The 27340-nt window shown below is 34.8% G+C and overlaps 1 protein-coding gene across 4 annotated transcripts in view; it reads left to right on the plus strand.

The window, feature by feature from the left end:
• The window catches only part of Elk (Eag-like K[+] channel), a 78781-nt gene that overhangs the window by 35255 nt on the left and 16186 nt on the right, over positions 1-27340 (plus strand). For 2 of the 4 annotated variants that reach the window (XM_089261504.1, XM_089261503.1), the window contains exons 3-13: positions 172-302; positions 4165-4275; positions 4480-4599; positions 8151-8288; positions 14717-14979; positions 15894-16122; positions 16417-16580; positions 22959-23160; positions 25412-25603; positions 25765-25883; positions 27190-27270. In XM_089261504.1, the coding sequence (XP_089117630.1) occupies positions 227-302; positions 4165-4275; positions 4480-4599; positions 8151-8288; positions 14717-14979; positions 15894-16122; positions 16417-16580; positions 22959-23160; positions 25412-25603; positions 25765-25883; positions 27190-27270 (1695 nt within the window). In that variant the 5' untranslated portion in view covers positions 172-226. The remainder of the gene's footprint in view (positions 1-171; positions 303-4164; positions 4276-4479; positions 4600-8150; positions 8289-14716; positions 14980-15893; positions 16123-16416; positions 16581-22958; positions 23161-25411; positions 25604-25764; positions 25884-27189; positions 27271-27340) is intronic. The other 2 variants (XM_089261505.1, XM_089261506.1) reach the window with 2 other exon arrangements.

The following is a 27340-nucleotide window of genomic DNA, read 5'->3' on the forward strand; positions in this document are numbered from 1 at the left end:
ACGACTTTAGTTGTACGTCTGGTGTGTGGCTACAAACAAGCAAGCCATCAACAAATCCGAGCATAACAATTGCGATTACGAAATGTTCTACAAAATGATTAACGGCTAAATTAACTTGTCAATTAAACTAATCGTCTGTCGTTTGTCTCTTGTCTGGCCATATTTTTGCAGTTCTGCCCAGACCCAGAGCGGCGCTACTTGAGGCGCACCGGCCGTCAAGATTCCTATGCCAGCCCGCAAGGGGCTGTTAGCGCCCCAAAATACATTCCTGGACACAATCGCTACACGCTTCGATGGCACGCGTAAGTAGAATGAATTAAATATAAAATGCGAAACATCTGGGGGCAAGCGTTTGATATTAAAATAAATGTACAAAAATAGATGCAACGTGAGGGGGCACGTATTAAATTTGATGTTTAAATATACTATAAGCACTTAATATTGTGTGTAAAACAAAATAAAATAAAAATAAATAGAAACAGCGAGACATTTAAGAGATTTAATACGAGATTTGAGTAAATTTAAATTAAATAAGGAATATTGGTATTTATATATTTTAGTAGCTTATATATATATAGTTTACTCATAAGTCTCAAACTTAAATAATTAAACAAAATATTTTAATATTTAATTGGGGCTTCAACTCTTAAATAAACTTTAAATTTCAATTAATGCATTCTGTATCGATTTTTAAATGACTGAAAAAACATTTTAAAGGTCCATGCGGGTCTGTTTACTCTTCAGACGCTCCTGCCTGGCATTAAACGTGACGAAATTATAATATTTTCAATATGCAGATGTAAACACCCTTTTAGATAGTATTATAATTTTGTCACGCAATCTATAATATATTTATAGAGCTATCGTAGCATCCATTAACAAGTTGAAACTCTCTCACGTTTGACGACTTGGCAACAGCTATGAGTGTACTGATTAATACTTTATGGGCATGAAAGTGCCTCCCGGCGGAAATGCGGAACAGAAATTGAGAATACCCAGAGCCAGGCATAAAAAGCAAAAGTTAAACGCTATTTACTTAGAGCTCCAGCTTGTTTTTATATATGTATATGTAAACGTATATGTATATATCATTTTCAATGTATTATTTATGCGTGTTTTATTGAGCGGCCACTGACATAACGTAACATAACGCTATGTATATATGCATAAGCCAAAGCGGCGTTTGGGTAACTCGTAAAAAATCTCACAGAGCTAAACGGTTGCATGCTGGGAGCGAACCCACAGAGGAGTGGCAAATACATATTCAAGCTGTGAGCCAGACAAAGGCAGCCAACATATTGGCTAAAAGGGCGAGCACACAATGACAAGGACAATGCGTGTCCCAATAGAAATCTGCACAGTTAAATTAAAACTACATATGTGTATATCTGTGTGTATCTCTGTGTGTGTGTGTGTGAGTGCTTATTGTGCTCTGTGTGTTCTGTGTGCTCTGTGTCGCCTGGCAACGGCAAGCACAAAAGACGCCGCCAGCCCAAGGAAACTCGTAAAATGCTTTCCATTTGTCATAAGCTTTTCAGTTTTAATTTTTCTGCTATATTTTTATTGTGTTTTGTTTTGTTTTGTTTTTCTTTTCGCCCCTTTTTATGCCAAATTTAACTGTCAACTTTTATGGCTTCAACAATGGAAATAACATTAGCTGACAATACGTAAATGCGTTTCATAATCAACTTGTTGATTATGCAATCGCTTAACCTTTTGACTCTGCCCGCCAGCGACAGTTAGTGCACATCTGGCCTTTCAATGGGACACGTTCTGCTTACGAGTTGTCATCCCATGTTTCCCAAATAAATGCCAACACATGGGAGGCAATAGTTTTTGTTTTTCAATTGCTTTCTGCTGCTGTTCACATGTGCACATGAATATTATATTATGATGTATGTGAAGATTTTCGTGTGTAGCAGACAATGGGAGCTACAAAGTTTTCGGCTAGTTGGAAGAAGATTGATTGATGATATGAGATATTTCCATGTTATCTTGAAACTATTTCTTCGTTTAATGAGTTTTGTTGCTCTACATAATTTAAGATAAATTCGTAAGATTTTAGTTGTATTGCAATTTCATTTTCTTTTATTTTTCAAACATGTACAATAAAAAGATAACAAAGGATTGTTTATTCATACATTTCTCGATTAAAACAGTTTAAAAAATAAATAAATAAAACAGTTTAATAAATAAATAAATAAATAAATAAATAAATAAATAAATAAATAAATAAATAAATAAATAAATAAATAAATAAATAAATAAATAAATAAATAAATAAATAAATAAATAAATAAATAAATAAATAAATAAATAAATAAATAAATAAATAAATAAATAAATAAATAAATAAATAAATAAATAAATAAATAAATAAATAAATAAATAAATAAATAAATAAATTAATAAATAAATAAATAATATTACATTTAATTTAATAAATAATATTACATTAATTTAATAATTTAAATATTACATTTAATTTAATAAATTAGTAATTTTATTAATATAATAAATTTATTTTAAAATCTAATTTCATAAGCTAATTTGTTGAATAATAATAAATTTATTGATATAAAATAAAATTTAATAATAACAATAATAATTATTATTATTATTTATATTTATTAATTTCGCATCTAATTATTTTTGCTACCATAAATAACGTTCCACGCAATTCTCAAAGAACGAGCTTATAGTTAAATCCAAAGATTAATGTTTTCAAATTTGCATAATAAACCAAGTTTTATTACTCCATTAACAGCCATGTAAAATTAGATTAAGTAAATTAATAATGTACTTAGTCTCAGCTATTCCACTAAATCCGCTTTGCGCCGCCCTATAAAGTTTTGCCCCTCCCACAAATGCACCTGTATTTACAGTTAATGTCTGTCTTGGCTGACCTTAGCAGCACTCGCTTAATTAATAATTCTAGTGACCTTAAGTAACACTCGCAGATTTTGATATATCTCACACGCAAAGAACCGTCGACAGGCAATAATTTTTAGTGCTGGCAAAGTCTGCAAGTGATTTGTCTGCTGGGCGCACATGGCGTATGATTGTTGTTGTACGCAAGTTTAATGCGTTGACAAACTGCGCAGCGCCATACACATAAATTTCCCATGTACAGATATATATATGTATATATATATTTAATTTTTGACTAGTCAGCAGCAGCTGTAGCCGAGTGCGGCCCAGTCAAGTGCTTAATGTGCCCAGAATGTGGCCGGCAGCCAAAAATGTGATTTATCTTGGGCCAGTTAACTTTGTAATGCTATCAAAAATGATTATTAACAATGTTCCTGCTGGCCGTGTGAAATATTTACATTGCATTTGCTGCTTGTTAGCTCTCTTGTATAAATTGATTGTTGCATTTCTGAATGGGGGGCTTAGGAAATGCGAATTGATATTCATGCTCTGGCTATTCATAGCTCTGGCTGCATGCATGTGTGCCCAGTGTTATTTATATAGAAATGCTTGAGCCAGGGGCTGCTACCCCATTCACAGCTGCGCTTTTAATAGACTTTTAATCAGCTGCGGTAATCTCTCCCCATATTTGTTCGATTAAAATCAATTATTTAGCATTGAAGTGCATTAGCTTAATTGAACTCCAGAGTTGATTCAGCATACGCGTCGTATGCGTAATATTTAATTGAAATTGTTAAAATTCATCAATTTTCTGCAAACTTATATAGTATCAAGGCTTTAAGCATTATTTATTTTACTATTTTTCTTTTATGGTAAACAAAAATACGTAAAATCATTTTCATGTTTTCATATTAAAGTTTTTCTCTTTTGGGTATTGGCAAGGCAGAAATAAAGAAAACATAAAAAGCTTTTGTTTTTGTTTTTTACGCCCAGCTCAGAGATAGCGAATGTGAATATAGAGTGAGCGAATTGAGCATAGCTGAATTTTAATTAAATTTGTTGTGTGTTGATAATGAAAATATTTTCTATTTGTTTTATTTGAAGTGGAAAAGTAACAAAGGTCAAGCGCTTAAGTTAAGTAATTATTATGGAACTCACTTATTTATGAAGTCAAATAAAAAAATTATGAAATTTTATATATAGGTATACCTATATGTGTGTATATACATTTCCTCTGTCATTTCACACTCTCTCCCGCTCACTCTCTCAATGTCGTTCAATTTTCTTTTGCAGATTCGAATTTTGTGCTTGGCAATGCGCAGGCAAATGGCAATCCAATTGTTTATTGCTCGGATGGGTTCGTGGACTTGACAGGATATTCACGCGCGCAAATTATGCAAAAGGGTAAGACAATTGAGCTAAGAGCGACGCCGACCGAACTTGACTGACTGTCAAATTGACGGACAGAAACAAGCAGCTTCAACACTTCAATACTCAGTTGAATGTATTTGTACATTTTATTCAATTGTTTGCCAACGACGATGACGACGACGACGACGACGACAACAACAATCATGCGAAAATGAATGAACAACAACACAAAAACAGGCTGTTCATGTCATTTCCTTTACGGGCCGGATACAAAGGAGGAGCACAAGCAGCAAATTGAGAAAAGTCTTTCAAATAAGACGGAACTAAAGTTGGAAGTTATTTTCTACAAAAAGGAAGGTAAGACACAGGCAACAACAGCAGCAATAACAACAACAACAAGAACAACAGCAATAGCTAAACAGTTGCCCAGCAAATTGTGAGAAATTTTTGCTGTAAATTGTTTTCATTTTTAATTAAAAGCATTTCTTTTTTATTCTGTTGTTGTTGTTGTTGTTTTTGTGCTGCTGCTGTTGTTTAAAGTTCATTTAGCATTTGAGGTAATTTGTGCGCTACAAAGAGGAAATTACATGCTCCAGCTGTTTGCGGCAGCTAAAACGCAAAAGATGCCAAGTTGCTACTGCTCCTGCTGCTCCTGCTGCTGCTGCTCCTGCTCCTGCTGCAACAGCTGACAACAGTCTGCGGTCAGGTTTAAACAAATTAGTTAAAGTTTCTTTTGATATTGAGAAAGAGCGCAGAATGTGATTAAGCGCAGATTTAATCCAGTTATGAGCGCAAATTGAGTATATTCCATTGAAAATCATAATTTAATTATGCTTAAGCTGGAAATGTTTCTATGAGATTTAAGAGACATTAGCTTAGGGTTTTAGGTATTTGCTGTAAGTCTGAAAGATTTTTTTAATGAGCTTCGTTCTCATAAAATTAGTGAAATTTAGCTTAATTTTAGCTTAATTGCCCACCTCCAGTGAATTACTATTTATAAAGAATATAAACATTATTTTCATGGCTCTGTTATAGTCCTAGAAACTGCATTTCATTCTAGATAATTACAGTTGAAAACAGAGTCTAACTAATACGTGAAAGCTTTACAGTTGCGGCAGCTGTGACCTTCATGGAGTAGAGGAAACTAAAGCTAACAAAATTTTAAAGCATAGTTGGCGAAGTTTTAATGGTCGCGCACTATTGACTGCAATCTGCAGAGAGAGAGAGAGAGAGAGAGAGAGAGAGAGCCGCCTGAACTAATTCCAAGTTTTAATTGGGGCATAGTGCAACGGAAAATATCAAGTTTTGCAATAATTCTAAATATTTGCCGACTGTGTATAACTAGACTTTTTGTTTAGGCCTTAGCCAAAGCATGAATTCCTAGCTTTTGTTTTAACTATAAAGTCCACAGTCATGAGACTAATATTTTCTTCAATAAAATGCTTTCAGGTGTTTATTAAGCTCTCATATTTTCACGCTTGCCACGCTAGAAGTAGCTCAGGGCCTAGTTTGTTCTGTTGAAGTGCTGTGAAATTGTTTTCTAATCCACTGTGACATATTTCTGGCTCATGAAAGTTTCACTTTCAGCCAGTGTCATCTAAGCATGAGCTGTGTGTGTGTGTGCGTGTGTGAGTCAGGCAACCGCAAGCCAACTTAAAAGCTGTGGCCTGCCACATGAGAGGAAATTGTGCAAAGTTTTGAAAAACAGCTGCCAAAGGATTATCACAATTGCTGGCCAAACAACAGCAGCCACAGAAACAATAATAGCAACAACAACAGCAACAGCAACAGCAACAACAACGGCTACAGCAACGGCAATTGTGTAATAAGTGAAAAGCTGTAAGTCAATTGTGGCACACGTCCACGTGCGCCGATTGCACAAAAAGTTTTTGTTTGCTGGTAAACCAGCAGCAGTCAGCAGGAGTCTGGCAGGAGGTGCTGCTGCTGGTGGTGGTGCTGCTGTCAGTGGCTCAAGTGTGCTGCCCCTTGCGTTCGGCTATAGCCGCTTTTAACCATCTTCGTATTGACTTTTAATTTAAGATACAGCCTGCTGCGGGTGCGGCTATGGCTGCTGTTTCTGCTGCTGCTCCAGCTCCTGCTCCTCCTGCTGCTGTAGCCGCATCAATTTTCTGGTGCGTGGCTCGCATGAGCTTGACTTTATTGAGTTAGAGGGGCTTTGCCTTGAACTAGTTTCCATTGGCAGCAGCAGCAGTAACCGCCTGTGGTTTGTAGCTGTCTCCCAGGAGCAGAGGGCACACACACACACACACATAGCACATTCAGCCACTTGTTGTGTGTGCGCACTAAACAATAAATTTGTTGGCAGCATTTTGGCACGTTCTCATCGCGTGTTTCACTTTATTTTATTTCAATTCGTTTTTCGTTGTGCTTTAATGAAGTCACGATTAATCGACCAAGTGGCCAAAGGCTACGGCTGGCTATTAAATGCTATCCACAAGTTTTCCAATTTGCAGCTCGTTTAAACAACTTTTAATAGACAAATTGCCATCTATTATTATTAATTATTAATATTATGAATTATGCAGCAATTTGTAATTAAAACTCTTGGCGGCCATTAATAATTGTGGTTTTATCAAATTGATATACAATCATTTTCTGCATACCATTAAATGTTAATTAACTTTGGCTTCTTTGTTCAGTCAAAGTTTTAAACTGTTTTGCTAACCAAAAAAAAAAAAAAAAACAATAAAAACCTCAAATTGCTGAGCCACAAATGAAATTGGCGGTCAAATGCAGCTGGAAATTTGTCGATTCAATTTTATTTGGTTTACTGAAATTGTTAAATGCTATTTGAATGAAAGTAATAAAGTTTACATCGTTTTTTTGGTTGTCCGCTTTGAGGCAATAGAAAAAGTAAATAAATAAATATATTTAAATATGTACTGCTCTTGTTGTGAGATCGCACAGTTGGGGTATATAATATATATATATATGAGGCAAGAGAAGAGTTAAAAAATATGTATTTTTTATTGTCTTTCTGTTGTGAGTTCGTCTGGCTGGGATATATATATTTCTTGATATTATTTAAAAAAAAAATTGTAATTATTTTTAAATACATTAAATACAAATTTTAGATTTTTTTTTCGATTTTTAATAATTTAATTTATATAAGATTTTTAAAATAATTTTTAGAATTTACTATACAAGCATTCATAAGTCAGATTTAATTTTCTCCAAGTGTAAAGAAAAACTGTCAATTAATACATATATTAAAGTTAGATAAGGGTATTAATTTTATAAAATCCTTTATGGAGGTTTTTTGGGAACCAGCAGAGAGCTGTAGTAGTATCTGGTTCTAAAATGGAGTGAAAGAGTTTTATCTCTAACTGTTGTCGAACAAAGCTCAACAGGATTCCTAATTCAACAGGAGTTTACACTGCTCTGCAAAAAGCTCTCACTATTATATGCTATGTTAATTAAGCCAACTCAATTTCAAGTTTCATTAAATTTGGTGAGCATTTTGCACTTCCTGGTGCCTGGTTTTACTGTTTTTGTTTGTGTTTACTCAGAAGCGTCTTCTCCATGGACACCAGCATCAAAGCAATGCTACCCAGCATAAAAGACCTTGGTTCGTCTGCCACGCCCACTTCTGCTGTGCCGACAAAGGCGTCTTTAGCTACGCTCAAATAGCTGTTTACATCAAACGCTCGCCATGGTCACTAAATCTGCTCAGCAGCTATTCATCTTAAATGCGCGCTGTTTACCGTTTATTATGATTATATACAGCCATTTTGTGTGACTGTGTGTGTGGGTGTGAGTGTGAGTGCTGGTGTGTATCTGTTTTTTTTGCAGTGTTTACAGCTGGCAACAGAGACCTGTGTGCCGTGTCTCCCAGGGTCACTTTAATTAATTAACACGTCAATGTCATAATTTATCTCTTAATCCAGGTGCGCCCTTTTGGTGTCTGTTTGACATTGTGCCCATTAAAAATGAGAAGCGCGAGGTGGTGCTCTTCCTGGCCTCCCACAAGGACATCACGCACACCAAGATGCTCGAGATGAATGTGAACGAGGAGTGTGATAGCGGTAAGTATGCCAGGCTTGATAGCAAAAAAAAAAAAAATGCCACGCAATAAATCAACTCTCTATATTAAATACTGTATAAGCCACATAGCAAATGCATTTTCGCGCACAAAGTATCAAGCAAGCATTATTAACAATTGACACGCCCACACAAGAATTGCACAATCAACTGTTAATACACCCCACTCAGCCACAGCCACAGCACAAATCACACGCGCCCCAAGTTAAATAATCCATAAACGAATAAAACAAAGGCAGCTAAAAAAATGTGAAAATGTTTGAAAAATTGGTTTAGCAAAATGTCTTGTCAGAAGGCGAATCATGATATATGTATAAATGACTCTCATCGTGATATGAGCATATACATACATACGGCTCTATATATATTGTCAGATGTGTGTACATATATATCAAACGTTGTCCCGCCTGTCTGCGGTTGCTCTCGCATTTTCTTGTTTCATTTTGTATACCCATTGAAAATGTGGAAATCAGGGTATGAACTTTATATGAAGTAGGCGTAACAGAAGCCCTATATATGACAGCAGCAGTTTATATATTATTGCTCTGAATGCCAAGCTGAGTGGATCTACTTAGTTCAATTGAACATAGATATCTTGCAAGCTTAATTCTTTATCAATTTTGTAACGATAACTCTTTATGATCGAAAGTAATGAATCTTGTTCTTATACTGCTAAATTTGGAAACTTCAGAGTTATATAAAAGAAACATTAATTGAATGCAATATCAGCTTTTAGCTGGGCTCAGCGAAACTTCTAGTCGAGCTGTCTCGACTCTCTCACTCATACTATTTTTGTTTTTCTGTCATGTCAACTTTATTTTTGACTGACTTTTTGGTTAACCTCTTCGTGTTGCGTTAGTTAACAGCATTTTTGATTTTTTTATGCTTTTTGTGAAATGCTTTGAGCTTGTGCATATAAATATTTAACTCGAACTCTGTGCAATTTTCTTGTTTTTTGCGTGTTTTTAATTCCATTTTGTCAACTTTTTGACTGAGCTGTGGTTTTTTAATACCTTATGCCAAAGGAGATTTGATGAATTTTCCACCACGTAGTTTTTCTAATGGGATTAGCTCGGCTTAAAATGACATTTAAAATTGGGTTTAATACCAGCAAAGTATAAAATGAGATTTGCTTGATGTTGATGTTGATTTAATTTATGTAGAATTTTTTTAATTCAAGCTTTTAATATGTGAATTTTATTTTTGTTATTGTGTAAATTTTTTTTGGTTTTATTTTGGATTTATTCCTATTTCTTCCTGATCTTAATTTAATTTTAAGCTTAAATTAAATATAAAAAATATTTAAATTAATGAATTTAAAAATTAAAGCTTTTATTTTATTGGCTAACACAAATTTAATTTATTTTTTTGTTCATCCTGCATTCAGTTTAAAATTGCAAAGTTTCTACTCAATATAATTGTATTCAGTGTATTAAATTTTTAAATAAAATATACATTTCATTGTCTGCCAGCTCAGTTTATTAAGTTACAATCGGATTATCCCAGTATTCATTTAAGTTTCAATTTAATAGCAAATTCATTTTAGTTTCAATTGAATTTATTTATTGTCTGTAAATCAAATGGATTTTTCAGGCAATGAAGCTTTAGCTTTGATTTGAATGGAAATAACGTCGAATGAAATAAATATTTAATTTGCCAATAATTTAGTTGTCATTTAATATGTTGAGCGTTGTCAGGAACCCAATTAGGCCTCCAACTATTACTCACCTGCGTTCGGTCGACCCGATTACGCATTAAATATGCTGACAACCGAATTTACTGAATTAGCTTAGTCTGAATAAAACAGCAAGGGCTGTGAATTAAGCAACTTGCATGCTTAAATATTGATGTGCAGTCAGACAATGCTCAAAGAAAAGGATGACAGAGAGGAAGAGAGAGAGAGAGAGAGAGAGAAGGAGAGAAAGAGTAAGACAATTGCAAACAGAAAATGCCAAGTGAATTGTTTGGCTTGTGCGCATGAAGTGAATTTATTCGCGTAGGTCATTGCGCATTCAACTAATGCGGATTAGTGAGCGGACTGGGTAAATTATTTGGTACATAACTAAGGTCTGCAGGGGTTTTGGCTAGTGGGGAGATCCCTGGCATTGTTTAGCTGCCTTGCACTCTGGCGTTTTCTGGCAGCTTTTCATTTGCAGTTTTATTAGCATCATTATTCAGCAGTCGCGGCTTTGTTGTCACTGCTCTTGACTCTTGACTCTTGACTCGACTTGTCTTGAGTCGCCTGCTCTCTGTTCTCAGTTCCCTGTTTGTGGTTTCTGTGGTCTTGTGCACTCATGCAAAGCACTGACAGGATGAGCAGCTCAAAACAAACAAACGCTCGTTCACAGTTTTCACTCAGCTTGAAACGAGCACTTAAAATACTTTTCTTTACTTTTTTCTCAGATTATTAAAAAATAAATGGCACAAATTCAAGTTGATCTGCAGCTGTTGCATGTACATTGGCCAGAGGGCTGGGAATGCGGTTTGGCTTTCCAGCTGCTTAACATGCACTTGCTTCTGACAGCGCTTGAGCGCATGTCATGCGGTTAATATGCAGGAAATTTGCAATTTATATTGCATTAATTACAGCGTGTGTCCAGTGGCATTTGTTGCACATGCCAGAGTCTAGAGTCTGGCAAAGGAATATGACAGAATCAAATATCATATAGTTGGCGGCTTGTAAATTGAATTTAATGTATATTGACAACACTTTTTTGCTATATTAATTAGTAAACGCTAAGAGTATGTGAAGAATCGTAAATCCAAAAATTCTGATGCAGAGTTGGCATATAAAATTAACACATTTATTAGTAATTTGTTTAAAATTATATATAATTTTTTGCCAGCTATTAGTATTGGCTACCTGACGTATACGTAATTTGAGTCAAATTCAATTTGTGGAACTAGTATACAAATGAAATTTAAAAGAAACAATTCAAGTCATAAACTTTTCAAGACAAAGATATTAAATAGTTGAATATAAATGCCATTACGTATAGGTAATAGGTATATAAATAATTCTAGTGCGAATACGTAATATTCGCAATTGCTTGGATTCATCAATTTGCAAGCCGTTATGTACTTAAAATCTCTTCTCTTTTATGGATAGCCTGAAGCAATTGTCGGCTGTGATATAAATGCCAATTGCAGACATTGGCCAAACACGCATGCGACGTATGCGTAATATTTTGAAGCAATAAAAGTTTATCTGGCAGAAGAGCTAAGCGCTGCAGCACATTTATTTAACTACGAACTAAGTCGTAAAGGATTTAATATTGTGTCAGAGACACTGCGTATACGTAATACACATTATTTTGAGCTAAATTTTAAGTTAGATATTTGCTGAAGAGAGAGAACAATTATTTTCTTATGTATATATTTTATTGATGCCTAAAAGATTTAAATGCCAAATATTTATCCAGCAAATTAGCAAACTATGGCTTACTACTTTATATAGAGAAAGCTGTCTACTTTACCATGGGCAGCCTCGCTCACACTAATGACAATCGGCTTACACACGACATATACGTAATCCAGCGAAAATACACATCGGTAATAATATTTAATTACAAAACATTGACATTTGCCGTAAATCTGTTAGGCTGCCTCGCACATTGAGCGGGCAAATTTTGCGGTTTGTCGGAAAGCCAAGCGCCGCATGAAATGAAATATGCACACAGAGTGAGGCCAACAAGCAATTAGGCTGTAAATTTGTAAGGAATTCGCCGCGTTTGATGTGGCCGATGAGCCGAGATTCGCAAGCCAATTGAATTATCATTCGCCGCGACACAGTTGTGTGAGAGCGAGCCAGGGCCCTGGCCGGCGACAGTTCAAATGACCGTCATTTTACACATCATTAGGCCTGTCAGGAATGCGACTGGAGTAGCCGCAGCAGCAACAGCAGCAGGAGTAGCAGCAGCTGCTCTTAACAATTTTACGCCTGTGCGGCATGTGCGACATCTTTTTATATATATATAAGCAATTTTTTTCTTCGGCATTTGCCACACTCGACTGGATTGCGCATATTTTGCAGTTGCTTTGCCATATTTCTGTTTTGCCCTTCAATATATTTTATTTCTGCTGCTCTTGGAGTTGTTTTCTGTATGCGTGGAGCGTACGAAACGTGCGGCCTCCATTTTGGTAGGTAACTCCAAAAAAAATAAAAGAAGCAGAAGAAAAATGTTGGTAGCCCGCGGCCCGGATCATTGAGTAGGTGCCTGGCAGCTTAATTGGCATTTCGATATGACAGCTACGCAAGGGTACACGGGCTCGCTTTCGGGCTTTTTCGACCTGGGTCTAGGGCTGGGTCTGTTTTGGGTTTGGGTTTGGGTTTGGGACTAGGTCTGGCTTTTGGCTTCAAAATTGAAATCAAATTTGTTACGTCTGCTTTTCGAGAGATATCTGCGAAAAGTAGTTGCTGTTATGTTTGTATACCCTTTGGGCTGAGAATGGATATAAATATAATTGAAAAAAAAGTATAATATTATATATAAAAAACTATAAATATATAATTTTAAATTAATTTAATTTTATAGTTTAATAATTTATGCAACATTTATTTAAATATTCTATAATTTAAAATGTAATTATATTTTTAATTATATATTTTTTAAATTATTTTTTAGTTGAACTAAAAATTACAGTTTAGTTTACTTTATTTGTTTATTTATTTTTATTATTTATTTATTTATTTATTTTTTTTGTTGTTTATTTGTAAGAGATTTATTATGAGTTGCATTTTCTAAGAACTTAAAATACTTTTATATCCTAGTTATCTCAACACACTCTCTCTCTCTCTCTCTCTCTCTCTGTGTCAGCCCACATTCCGTCAAATCCTAATCCAATTCTGTTTAAAAATTCGCTTCACCTTTGTTATTTAAGTTAAAACATTTTTAATGAAACAGGCGTGAAGCATTTTTACACTTTGTTAGCATATCGAAAATGAAATTTTTATAATTAGTATGCCGAATTTGTTGTCGTTATTGTTGCTTACCCCATTTCTTTGTTGTTTTTTATTATTTCTTGTGTTTTGGTGTTTGTTTGTTGGGTCAAATTTTTCACAATCAAGCTAATTGTAATTTATAGCACCACGCGCTGCCTTTGAGTATCAAAGAGAGAGAGAGAGGAAAAAAAAAAACAAAATAAAGTTACATTTAATGAGACCGTTTGAGATTGTTTGAGGTTGTAGCCATTGTGCTTGGTCTATATGAGATTGTGGCGTACTTTTATGCCGGCTCCGCCCACTTTCCACCTCTTGACACTCAGCCGTGTTTACATGCTCGCAAATTCACAGACATCAGTCTTTGGCACGTTGCTTGATCTAGGCTGTGAATGATTGTATTTAAGCTCATGTCCCATGATATTATACTGCTACTCATTATATATTTTCTTTTGTGGTGTGGGTAAATATTTGCTTGACTCTCGCATGCATTTATGAATTAAAGTTGAAATAATAAATACATTTTTCCATTTCGCATTTAATTAAATATTTTTTTGTTATGGTTGCTGCAATGGCAAACGAAATGCTTTTATGACGAAACGTTTTTAATATAAATATTTGCATCTGTTGGCCGAAAAACAATTAAAGCCATAAACTTTGCCAAAAATGATGAATATTTATGCAATATTATAGAGAACTAGAAAAGATCTCAAAATAAATGTAGTAAATGAAGAGATACCCAGCTCGAAAGTGCATCAAATAAAATATGTAAATTTAAATATGAAATTCTATAGTATGAAGGAATAATTGGACAGTCAGACAGGCGGACAAATCAGCTCGTTATTCAAATGCTTATCCTTTATAGGATCTTCCCTACAACTAATATACCCAATATGGTCATTTTCAATTTGTTTAGGGTATAAAACCCATAAATATTGCTGCATGCGTTAGATGATGCATTTTACTAATAAACTGTTCCAAAGCACTGCAACAAAGGTAAATGTGAAAGCAACTAAAACAAAAATAAACTAAAATTTCGATTATAAAAAAAAAACACACTTCAGCTTGTGCTTTGTGTCGCTTCTCAGCTTTTGTCTATGTGTGTTTATCTGTGTGTGTGAGTCGTTTTTGCTAAATATGTTGTATAACAAATTGACTAAAACAAAAATATTAAAATGTTTTAATTAACTAAATTTAATTCAAATTGTATTTGTACAATATCTGTATATTTTCTTTCTTTGTGCTCTTTTTTCTTACTCTAACCGGCATCATCATTGTAATTAAACCGACATGTAAAAACAACTAAACCAACCCCAAATAATAATAATATCCAAAATCCAAACAAAAAAAAAAAAAAACAAACAAACTTTTAATAATTCACATGTATTAATTAATTAATAAATCGCAAATCGCGACTGTCGTCTGCGGCTGCTGCATCCGAAATTTGAAATTTTTGCGTTGCGAATCTGTAAGTTTTTGCCCTTACAGCTGCACTACTGGGCGCTCGATTCCGTGCCGGATCGAATGCCGGCATATTGGGCCTGGGCGGCCTGCCCGGCCTGGGCGGACCGGGCGCCGGTGATGGCGGCGATACGGAGGCCGGCGAGGGCAATAATTTGGATGTACCTGCCGGCTGTAATATGGGCAGACGTCGCAGTCGTGCGGTTCTATATCAGCTATCTGGACACTACAAGCCCGAGAAGGGCGGTGTCAAAACCAAATTGAAGCTGGGCAACGTGAGTACATATAATAAGCAATCCACTGAATAACCACCAAATGCGCATGCACACACATACAAGCACACATATACAAATGCAAACACACACACACACTTAGCCTAATGCAAACACGAGAATGGCGCCAGGGCCATTCCGACCCAAATTCAATTAAACGTATATCGTTTTTAATCCACTTTGGTTCCTGTTGAAGGTAATAGCTCAGCATACACACTCAACGTGTGGCGTATTATTTAAATGGAATTTAGAGAATTTTAAGCTGTGCTGCTTTTGTATATTCGTATATTTTTGTTATTGCATTATTTGAACTAGTTTTTGGTATTTCTGAAATCAATAAAACAAAATTACAAATTCTCATTATGTTTGCTTAAATAAATAACTTGAAATGTCAGAATAAAAATTCTTTCTTTTATGATTTATTTATCATCTAGATTTCAACATTTTTGTAATTACCAAAAAAAAAAAAAAAAAAAAAAAAAAAAAACAATTATTAAACACCATGATTTAGTTTAAATAGTTTTTTTTTTAATATTTATTTTGTATAATTAAAATCCCATTCGATTGTTCTTTTATTAATTTTTGTCTGTAAGTATTTTTTTTTTCATACCGAATCTTTACAGTTTTTCTTCCGCAATTTTTTATTTCTTTTTATAAAAATTATTTAAATACTTTCTGAAGTTATTTTGAAATTTGACTGATTTTTTATGTTATCAAATATTGAACTTTAAGAATTATATAAATTATTTTGCTTATGAATTTTAAGGTTCAATACTTCTGCAATAAACAAAATGTTAATTAAATTAACAATTTTAGTTCCGTTTTTTTTCATATGCGACATTTTTGGCACATAAAACGAAACTTTAGCTTTTTCGTTTATTGAAATTGACTTTTGATGTGTGATTTATTTATTGCAGAACTTTATGCATTCAACTGAGGCACCATTTCCCGAATACAAAACGCAATCGATAAAGAAGTCACGCTTGATTTTACCCCATTACGGCGTATTCAAAGGCATATGGGATTGGGTCATATTGGTGGCGACCTTCTATGTGGCATTAATGGTGCCCTACAATGCCGCATTTGCCAAAGCGGATCGACAGACGATGGTCTCCGATGTGATTGTTGAAGCGCTATTTATTGTGGGTGAGTACCACTATACAACAAAGCAGATAATCATGATGATGACGATGATGATGATGATGACGATGACCATTTAATGTCCATTTGGGCATTGCGAGTATGTGTGTGTGTGTGTGTGTGTGGACAACCTGTTAGCCATACTTAGATTCCCATCAATTGCCTTTTGTATTCTTGACTGGGAATTGAATTTAGCTTAAGGCCAAATTTGGCTTTTTAGTTTTGTAGCAATTCGTCTTGTGTCTTACACCACATTTAACCTTTTTTTTTGATTTCATTTATTGCTCTCTTCTATTGCAGATATTTTATTGAATTTTCGCACAACCTTTGTCTCACGCAAAGGTGAGGTCGTCTCCAATTCGAAACAGATTGCCATCAATTATTTCCGTGGCTGGTTTGCCGTCGATTTATTGGCTGCCCTGCCCTTTGATCATCTGTATGCCTCCGATTTGTACGACGGCGAGGTGAGTAAATTGTTTGCCAAACAACGTTTACAAATAGTTTTATTGCCCGGGCAATTGAAAAATTAAATTTGCTATTTGCATACCACAGGAAATTGCTTTAGCAGGTGGTTTACTATGGGTGGGTCGCGGGTTGTGTGTGTGTGTGAGGAATTTACTGCATTTGATATGCATACGCTGTCTGGGCTGGGTTGTCTAAGCGGATGTGACTGAATATTTGTTTTTATTTTTTTAATTAGTTTTAGCTCGTGCACAAGAAGAAGTTACCCTCTCTCTCTCTCTGTCTCACTCTCGTCTTTATAAACTTGAGTTAGTTAAGTTAGTTTAAGTTCTCCATATTTCATATTCTCTTGTTCTCTTCGTAAGTTGCCTTAAAGCTAGCTCATTTAATTTCGTATTTCATTGCTAGATTTATCTTAGCTTAGGTTTTCATGAATCTCCATTTCAGCCTTTGGCTTTCATAATTTCATTTTAGCTATCTCTATTTCAGCTCTTTCACATTTTCTCTGTTCACTTCAATTTCAAAACACATTGGCATTAGCATCAATTGTGGTTGGCCCTCTTTGTGGTTTATTTTGTTTTTATATATAATTTAAATCGTAAACATTTGCCTAGGTTTATCAACTCAATCAGCTTTGTGCTCATTTATTTTTATTTTTATTATTTTTTGTTAAAATATAATTGCTCTACCTTCCATTTCTAAAGTTACATCCCTTGAAAGAAAATTTTATTGATGTTTTTGTATTATGATATATTAACATATATTCTGCAAAAATTTGTTAATAAATTTACTAATAATTTATTAGATTTACTGAAACGATTTGGATAGTAAAAATATTTAAGAAAATATATATTTTTTTTTATAAAATTATATAAAAGCATAAGTAATATAAAATATAAAGAATAATATAATATTCATTTTATTAAAACAATTAAACCGATTGACATAGTAAATGTTAAGGCAACTGTGAATTTTCTTTGAGTTGCCTGATTTGAATATTAATACAATTTAAAAATATGCATACAGATGCCAACAGTTTTATCAACTGCACTTGTTTATTAGCTTAACATCTGGTTTAGACAGCTGCACAACATATTGAGCAATAATTTGGTTGAGCTTGTACTCTTGCATGACTAGACAAATTTAATTGGCTTCGATTGAGACAATTGCTTGATTTGAAAATAGCTGAGCAGATTAAACAAGAAATCGAATTTTGGCCTCAAAGCATTGAGAGTTCCATCGGTATTTCACTTCGGATTATCAATGAACCCTGGCTGTCGTCGGCCTTTCGTCAGCTCTAGTCCGAAGCCTCAGCAGGGATGGCATCAAATATTTAAGCCGAAATTTCAAGTGGTAAATAGCTGAAAGAGGATTTGCATAAAACTGTGCCAGCGCATGCATAATGCATGTGTTCTTAGCATTTTTGTTGGCCTTCTCTCTCCCTCACTCTCTTTCTCTCTTTGTTTTTGTTCACTTTCAACTTGACTCAGTTGAACTTGGCTAAGTTTAGCTTGTCTGGCTGGCCTTAGTAGCCATTGCAATTTAATTAAGGTTTTTGTTTAGGGCAAGAGATAGAGCACGATAGAAATTTTAGATCGCTTAGCACTGCTGTAATCAGCGTTTCAGCATAGTTTTCATATTTATATTCGTTGCGCAATTCGTTTAAGCTGCTTTACTATGTGGCACGGCGAATGGAATCCGCTTGAGCGCACTTGCAAGGGATTAAAATCGTGCGCCCTCCTCGCTCTTCTATTCTGACCCAAATGTGCTTCAAATAAATTTGAGCGCTCAAAAGTATGCTACATTTTGCGGCATTTACAGCTTCATTCGCTCTGCGCACAGGTATTGAAAATGGGGCGACTGCTGTTGCTCCTGCTGCTTTTGCTGCTGTTGCTTCATCATTTCGTCCGCGTCTTTTCAAGCACTTTACTTGGGTCTCGCAAGTTTGTTTTGTTTCCTACTTTGCTGGCCGAAGTCAGCTTTCCACTTGAAGTGCTCGGACCAAAGACCTTGACAGAAGAGTATCTTGCAAGCGTTGCTTGCTCAGCTATGAGATACCGTGTATTTCGCTCGCAGAAGCTACAAAAGTGCAAAATTAATTTGAGAAGTGAAAATTTACAGGCCGTAATTAGTTTAATATAGTTTGCTTAAGTTAGAGCGAAAGAATCCATATACAGCTGGAAAAAGTTTTTTACTAGAAGACGAAAAGTAAAAAAAAAAATTGTGAACAAATATTTGAAAAAAAAATAAATATAAATAAAAAAGATAAATATATATATATGTATAAAATTCAAAAAATTAAAAAAATTATATACAAAATTAAAAAAAAAAATTAAAATTTAATATTGTTTTTAAAATTAAAATATAGTAAAAAAAATTGAATATAAAAAGTATATATAAATTCATCAATAAAATTTAAAAAAATTATTAAAATTTAATATTGTTTTTAAAATTAAAATATAAAAAAATTGAAGTTAACAGTACATAAAAAGTCAACTAAATTAAAAAAATTTAAGAAAATTAAAACTTAAGAGCAAAAATTTTTATTATTTTTAAGTAGATAAAAATAAAATTTGATCAGTTATAAAGCTGGAAACCGTGCTGATTCATGCCTATATCTTAGTCCAATACACTCCATTTCTCTCTGCAGCTATAGGGCATGCCAAGAATCAAGAAATCAACATGAAATGCTGCCAAGAGCATATTTCAAGCATGCTGCCACTTGTGTCTTAAGTTGCCATTTTTTGTACCGACTTAATTTTCGCAGCTGGCTTTTAACTGATTTTATGCATTGTCATGGCTAACAAACTTTCTGTGGCAGTTGTTGCTGTTGATGTTTTTAGCCACAGAAAAGTTGCCGTTTAACGCCGAAGCCGATCAAATCAAGTACAAATTTTCGGCTGCCTCGTTGAGTCAAGTTGAAATACTTTTGCGCTCGGGCAAGCATCAAATATCTGAGGGAAATCAGAATGAATAAAAAATTACTTAGTAAGTTGATTTTGCTGTCAACTTGTTGTGAATATGAGTCAGCTACTAAAGTTGTTTAAAGTCGACTTAAGCCTGGTGTGTTGCTCCTTAACATGCCGCAATCAAAGTGGAAATTCTTGCCAAGGCCGAACGCAACAAGGCTAACTAGCCTGACCGATTGCTCTAGCTTGTCTATCTCGCTCTGTCTCGCCCTCTCTCTGTCTCACTCATTTTATCTAAACATTTTCGAAGGTCGCAAAAACAAATCTGGCTCTTAAATGCCACAAAACTTTCTATTTTCAAGCGACCCAAATGCGTTATAATTATTGACGCTGTCCTGCTCGTTGGGCCACCCACGCACATCTATCTCTGTCCCTCTCTGGCTTGCGTTGTAAGCTTCTGCGTGTGGCTTTAAAGCTCTTAAGTAGCTGCAGCCAAGAAAAAACATTAATATACTTTTTATTTTGGCTACTTTTGACAAATGTTGGACTTGGATTTACTTCATGTTTTTTTTGGTTTTTGTTTTTTCTTTTTCTTCTTCTTCTGTTGCTGCTGCTGCATACCAATTTCCAGCTAATGCACTACAAACTTTACATATTTAGTTGATTTCAAAGTTTTAATTATCTTTGAGATCCCCAAAGAAGACCAAAAAAGTGAGGAAAGTGAAAGAGAGAGTGAGAGTGAGTTAAGGAGTGAGAAGGGAGAGCTTGGTCAGCGGAAGCGGAAGTTGCCATGACAGTCAAGTTGACGCAGCTTGCTTCACGTTACGTTGCTTGCGCTGTTTCTCTTGTTGTTTTTGTTGTTGCTGTGCGCGACAAAGTAAGCAAAATGTGTGCGGGCGGCACAAAACTTTGTCCAAAAGCCAGCCAAAGAGGCCAAGGGAGGCGAGCAAATGAAAGCGAAAGCGCAGCACAAATTGCAACATGAATTACAATTTAGCCTGGCAACGGCTCACACACATATACACAATCACACGCACACGCACACGCTTAGCCACGCGGCTTTGTAAATGCGAAAATCCTTATAGAAAATAACGGCACAAAAGCATTTATTGTGCCGTCGTTCATAAAGCAACAGCGCCTCAACATGTTCTCAGCTGTCTGTTCATCTGTCTGTGTGTATTATTATATATATATATATATATATATTTTTTTATATTATTGTATACTCTGTATTACACAAGTGTGCGTGTGTGTGTGTGTGCAGGATGAGCCTGAATTTTCCTTGAATTTTGTAAATGTATTCATTGTATCAATCAATCCATATTTCATCAATCAATTCATATTTAATTCAAGCATGCTGAGATTTGTTGAAATTAAGTAATCAGGCATTGGAATATATTGCTCGGAAGATTTTCAATGGAATAGACTTGAATATAATTAAAATTTATTCATCATTTGTGCATAGTAGATATTATATAAATATATCAATTAAATTATATATTATTATTGTTTTCGCTTGTGCTGAACTATTCGTATGACGCTGTGATCAAACAAATAATAAGAATATTAATAATAAATATATATATATATATATATATATATAGATATATATATATAGATATATATATATAGATATATATATATATATATATATATATATATATATATATATATAATATATATATATATATATATATATATATATATCTATATATATGTATATGTATAAATAATATATAAAATACGACAAAATTAGCTACTAAAAATATGTTGAAATAAAATTAAATAAATATAAAAAATTATAAATTATATATAAATCAATAAATTATATAAAAATATGACATTCAGAAATAAACAAATTTTATATTAAATTATATATTCCAAAAATATTCCATTCTATACATTTTTTTTTATTTAATAAAAATATGTAATGTATGTATTTTCAATGAATTAATTAGCTTAATTTGAGCAAAGCAACATTTACTTGCCAATAGCTTACTAAGTGTAAGCTATAAACTAGAGTGTAAAAAGTATAAGTTACAGATAGATAAAGAGGCAGAGAGAGATACACAGATACCCCATTCTCTCTCCAGGGTATACTCAAGTCAAGCTCTCGTAAATTTCTCATAATTGTTATTGTACGCTTTAAATGCCATTCACATAGCCTGCTTGACAGCCTTGCCTTAGTTTTGCCTCCCTCCCTCCCTCTCTCACTCTCCTTCTATCTCCCTCTCTCTCTCTCTCTCTCTCTATTGAATTTGCTGCAAGGCTGTTGCACGCTAAATGCTTAGATCGCAATTTTTATATATTTTTGTTGTTGTTGCCTTCACGAAGGCACAAACTGAGCCCATTTTAGAATTTAGACTGTGTCAGCCACAGTTACATTTCTCTTCCTCTTTCTCTACGTTTTCTACTTAACTATTTTTTTTTTATTCACAATAATTTAGGTGTATGAATCTGCAGCTTAAAGCTGAAATGACAGCAGAAACCTTCTATTTGGACAACTTTGTAGCCTTTGTCCTTTGTGGGGGCTGGCTGGCTTGATAAGCTTGTTTATGTTTACATTTCGGCTTGTTGATGACAGCCCCTTTGATTTTCCGTTTTTTTTTTTCTTATTTTTATTTGATTTTTTTATATGTGATTTTATTCAACTATCCCTTTTTACTTAGCTGCGCTTGTGCTTGAAGCTTGGGACGGAAGCTGGCCGGAAATACTAGCTAATAAATGGGCATGTGTCAAAATTTTAGGGTACTTTCTGCGTGGGTGTGCCATGTATGTGTGTGTGTGTGAGTGTGTGCCTGCACTCTAATGAAATTTACGCCCCAGCGAAAGTAGGCAACCTAATTGGCGAGGGGTCCAAAAATGATATTAGCACCAAATGCCATTAGCTGCGATGAAAAACTAATTTATTCGTTTGGCTTGAGTTGAAAACAATTTTTTTCGCCTTACAAATTCAAGTTGAAAACTCAGTTTTTTACTGCTGTTTGAGTTTTGAGTTTTTGTTGCATAGTTTATTTTTCTTGGAGGGGATAATATGTAAGGGTTTGAATGGGGAATATATTGGTGTACTATATATGATACATATATATAAATTTATATAGTTCGCCTCATTCTACCTGTAAAAGTTCCTGACATTTTAATCACAATTTCAGACTCTGCATTCCATTTTCTATGAGTGCAGCCAGAAATAAAACAGGGACAACAAATTTCCATAAATTCGAGCAAACAAAAATCATAAATATTATTTTACAGTTACATACATGTAGTTCTATCGATAGTTTTACTGTCGTTGAGCAAACAATCGACGTGTGCATAAAACGTAAAACCTAACTAAGTTCACGGCAGCAACAACAATGCAGCTCGTCTAACAATTTATCTCGTTACATTACAAACAATTTTTTATTCTCTTTCTATCTCCATCTCTCTCTCTCTCTCTCTCTCTCTCTGTCGCTTGCCGCATCTAACGGATAGGAATCACACATTCATCTTGTCAAATTGACGCGTCTGTTGCGCCTGGCCAGGCTATTGCAAAAAATTGATCGATATTCACAGCATACGGCCATGATTCTGACGCTGTTGATGTTTTCATTTACACTGGCAGCACACTGGCTCGCCTGCATCTGGTATGTCATCGCTGTGAAGGAGTACGAATGGTTTCCCGAGAGTAACATTGGTGAGTAGACGGGCGAGGGGGGCGTGTGGCGGTCTCTAGATGAGCCGGCCAGTCGTAGTGGACCAAAAGCCAAGGTCAGTTGGCAGCCCAGCAGCACCCATTCACACACACACACACACATACACATGCATGCTGCCTGCTTGTGTGTGTGTGTGTGTTAGTTGGACAGTAATTTGGTTAGTTTGCCGCCAGCGTTGATTGTGTTTGCCTGGCTCGTCAAACGCCAAATGAAATTGTTGCCTTTCCCCACACATACACACACACACACACACTGACACACACATACATATATCTATTTTGACTAATGTATTCCGTTGGTGAAAGCCACGTTAGAAAGTTTAAAATCAGCTCATGTGTAAAGCCATTTGGAGCAGCCAGCAGCCAAAATGTTTGCTTATTAACACATACAAATCGCAAAGTTTTGCATAAAGCTACAGTCAAACAATATCAAATCAGCGTTTATTGTAATTTAAGTAGGTAGACAGGTGTGTGTGTGCGTGTGTGTGTGTAAGTGTGCGTGTGTGAGCCCTAAAAAGTTTTTATTGCTACCTTGCGAATACTCTAAGCTGACATTGGGTAGCTCGTAGGTAGGCAGGGCGAATATGAGCCACTTCGTATATTGCAGTCGGGCGTAATCGACAGCCGAATGCTCGCTCATGGTGTGCGAACAGCTGAGTGTTGTTTGGCAAGTCTCAGGGGAGTGTTTTTTCTGCTACGGCATTTCGGAGCATGTATTTAACAATTTTCTATATAATTTATTATCCGAGTTTAATTGAACTTTTAATTTTTCAATTTTATAAAAATATTTTTATGTGTATAATAAAAAGTACATATGTATAAATTTTAATTAAAAATCAATGAAAAAATTGTATAAGATTAATGTGTGTTAAAAGTAAATTTATAAACAATTTTAGTTGAAATGAGATTTTGTTTATATACATTTTTTTTGGCATTTATTTGCTGTATATATAAAAAGAGCTCAAAAAAAACTCTCATCAAATGCTTCATTCGTTTTTTTTATTTATATTATATATATTAGCTATATATTTTATTTATTTTTTGTTTATATACTTTGAAATGAATATTCGTAAATATATGAAAAGTTTTTTTTTTCATTTCAAAATAGTTTTTCAATTAAAATTATATAATAATAATAGATTTGATGAAAATATTATTGATTTTTTATTAACATTTACAAAATATTTCAACTTAATTAATCAGCCCAAAGCAAAGCTAAATGAAACTTTCTAATGATAGCCATTAAGCATACAACTTATTCTCAGTTACTCCATCTACCTTGGTCAACTGATTCCCTCCCACACGCAGTGCTCACACCTTGTTAAAACTTGTAGCAAATACCTTTTTGGCAGTGCGTGGCGAAAAGCAAAGTTTTCCTAATTCCTGCAGACATTAACGAGAACTAAGTCTTTCGACTGACAAAACTTGTATTTTGATTTATTAGGCATTATGCCCTGTAAATGTGCTGAAATAGGGTATGCTGCTTTTAGAGATTCGGAGTTTTAAAGTAAAAAGTTTATTGAATATATTCCTTTATAAAAGACGAAACTGTGTAGGGTATATAGAAAGCAGAGTGAACACATTTTAACATGCAAGCAAATTAGTATTTATTTATGCATTATGCATGGGTGTGTGTGAGTGTGTGTGTGTCTGTTTATTTTTAAATAATTTGAGCAAACAGCAACAACAAAATGCCAGTTACTTTTCACATCAATAAACTGTGAAAATGATATACATTAAATGCTCGCACGGCCCTGTTGCTGCTGCTGCTGCTGCTCCTAGACTTGGCTAACACACACACACACAAAGAGAGAAGCTGGCAGAAAGTTCACTAACTGCCATTTGCCATTTTGGCATTTGGCATGCGCCGTTTGCCTGTTTGCCGTTTGACGTTTCCGTTGGGCCCAAGCATTTGGCCGGATTTGACACGGATTCCGTGTTGCGTGCGCTCCGACAGCTTAGCGTTTGATACTGTTTGATGGACAGCTGGCAAAAGTCAGACCAAACTTTGCTACTATCTTGATATTTTTGGGTCGAGTCATTGTCTGCTTAATAAGCGGCTAAATTACAATGTGTGTGTGCGTGTGTGTGTGTGTGCAGCTGGGATTTGCTTAGGCCCCATTTGACTACACAAACTTTATTATATATGGCTTACACATAAAATGTATTACATATATTTTTTTTTGTACGACTTCCATTTCTTTTCGTTCTACTCCTATTAAAAATATCAAAGTCTTGTTCACAGGTTGGCTGCAGCTGCTGGCCGAGCGTAAAAATGCCTCCGTTGCCATACTGACAACGGCCGAAACTTACTCGACAGCCTTGTATTTCACATTCACCAGCCTCACCTCTGTGGGCTTTGGCAATGTGTCGGCGAATACAACGGCCGAGAAGGTTTTCACCATTATAATGATGTTGATTGGCGGTAGGTAATCAGCCAGCTCTTAAGAGTCTGCCTGGGCGACTCTCTCTCTCTCTCTCTCTCTCTCTCTCTCTCTCTCTCTCTCTCTCTCTCTCTCTCTCTCTCCCACTCTCTCCTTTTGTATTCATCAATTTACTCCATTTATACGTTCATTTGCAACGCAGCTTTGATGCACGCCGTGGTCTTTGGTAATGTGACGGCCATCATACAGCGCATGTATTCACGCCGTTCCCTGTACGAGAGCAAATGGCGTGATCTGAAGGATTTCGTGGCTCTGCATAATGTGAGTATTAAAAGTGTTGAATATTTAAAGTCATTTAATGTCAATTACCTTGAGCTTAATGTCAGCTACAACTCTAGGCATAGACAATGCTCTGGACAATGCTCTGGACCCAGCTTATTTTCAGCATTGATTGTGAGTCGAATGAGCTGCTTAGCCGGGCAGAGCTATTGCTGTTCCTAGTCCATTGTCTATCACAAGTGATTCATAACTGTTGCTATCAGCTGCACTCGAGTGCCGCTTCAGTCCCCTGGGGCTGTGCTCATTAAAACTGAATGGGCGATTGCAAAACCACAAATGGCCCTGGGTTAGAGGAAATGAATTCCTGGCATTGCCTGATACCTTATACAGCTCATATGCTGGGCGCTTAAAATGCTCTGTTTTATTTTTTAATGGAATGCAGCACACTTTGGCCAAATGGCACGCAACATTAGGTCGACAGGATGCCAGCTCGTAGTCATAAGCGAGCGCTTGAGCTGCCTGGTTTGGCTGTGAATGCTCAGGTGGGAGACGTGACGGTACGCACCCAACCTGTTGATGGTGCAATCTTGCACGCGCACATCATATTACTGCCAGTACGGCGAAGATTTCCGCTTGCCTGCATTAGCCACACGGCGTATACGCAATTCGCAGCGTAATTAAGTGCATTTGTGCAGCGCGCGTGCATAAACTGCATGTAAATGAGATGAGGAGAGATAAAAACCGGTGAAAGGATTGTAATCATATGAGCATGACTGCTTAATGCTCGCTCAGAAATTCATAGCACAGTGGGAGCTTAAAATTCATTGATATTAAAATTGTAAAATAAATGAAGTAGAGTTTTTAGAAGAAAATATTTAAAAAATATGTATATATAAAATATAAAATGTAAAATATAACATATAAAATATAAAATATAAAATATAAATATAAATATAAATATAAAATATAAAATATAAAATATGAAATATAAAATATAAAATATGAAATATAAAATATAAAATATGAAATATGAAATATAAAATATAGAATATAAAATATAAAATATAAAATATAAAATATAAAATATAAAATATAAAATATAAAATATAATATAAAAATATAATATATAATATATAAAATATAAATTAAGATATATACAATTATATCAAAGTATGTGCCATATATAAATTCCCTTAATCAAACCTTGTTTCAATCCAATATACTTACAATACTCTTTAAGTTCATCGGTGCATTGCAGCTCATTAGCTAAATAACTATTGCAAATAAGAGAAGAACGTAAGCCATTGTAACTATTATATGCATTTTTGTATTTGCTTGTTTTTTACAGATGCCCAAGGAGCTGAAGCAGCGCATTGAGGACTATTTTCAAACTTCATGGTCACTCAGCCATGGCATTGATATCTACGAGGTAAACTATGAAACTCAGCCACAGACTCTTGCCCGTATTTATCTCTTTATGTATGTGTTTGTGTGTGTGT

This window comes from Drosophila navojoa, chromosome 5 (assembly GCF_054131105.1).
Source record: "Drosophila navojoa isolate 15081-1374.11 chromosome 5, UAZ_NAV_1.0, whole genome shotgun sequence".
In the NCBI taxonomy this organism is placed as follows: domain Eukaryota; kingdom Metazoa; phylum Arthropoda; class Insecta; order Diptera; family Drosophilidae; genus Drosophila; species Drosophila navojoa.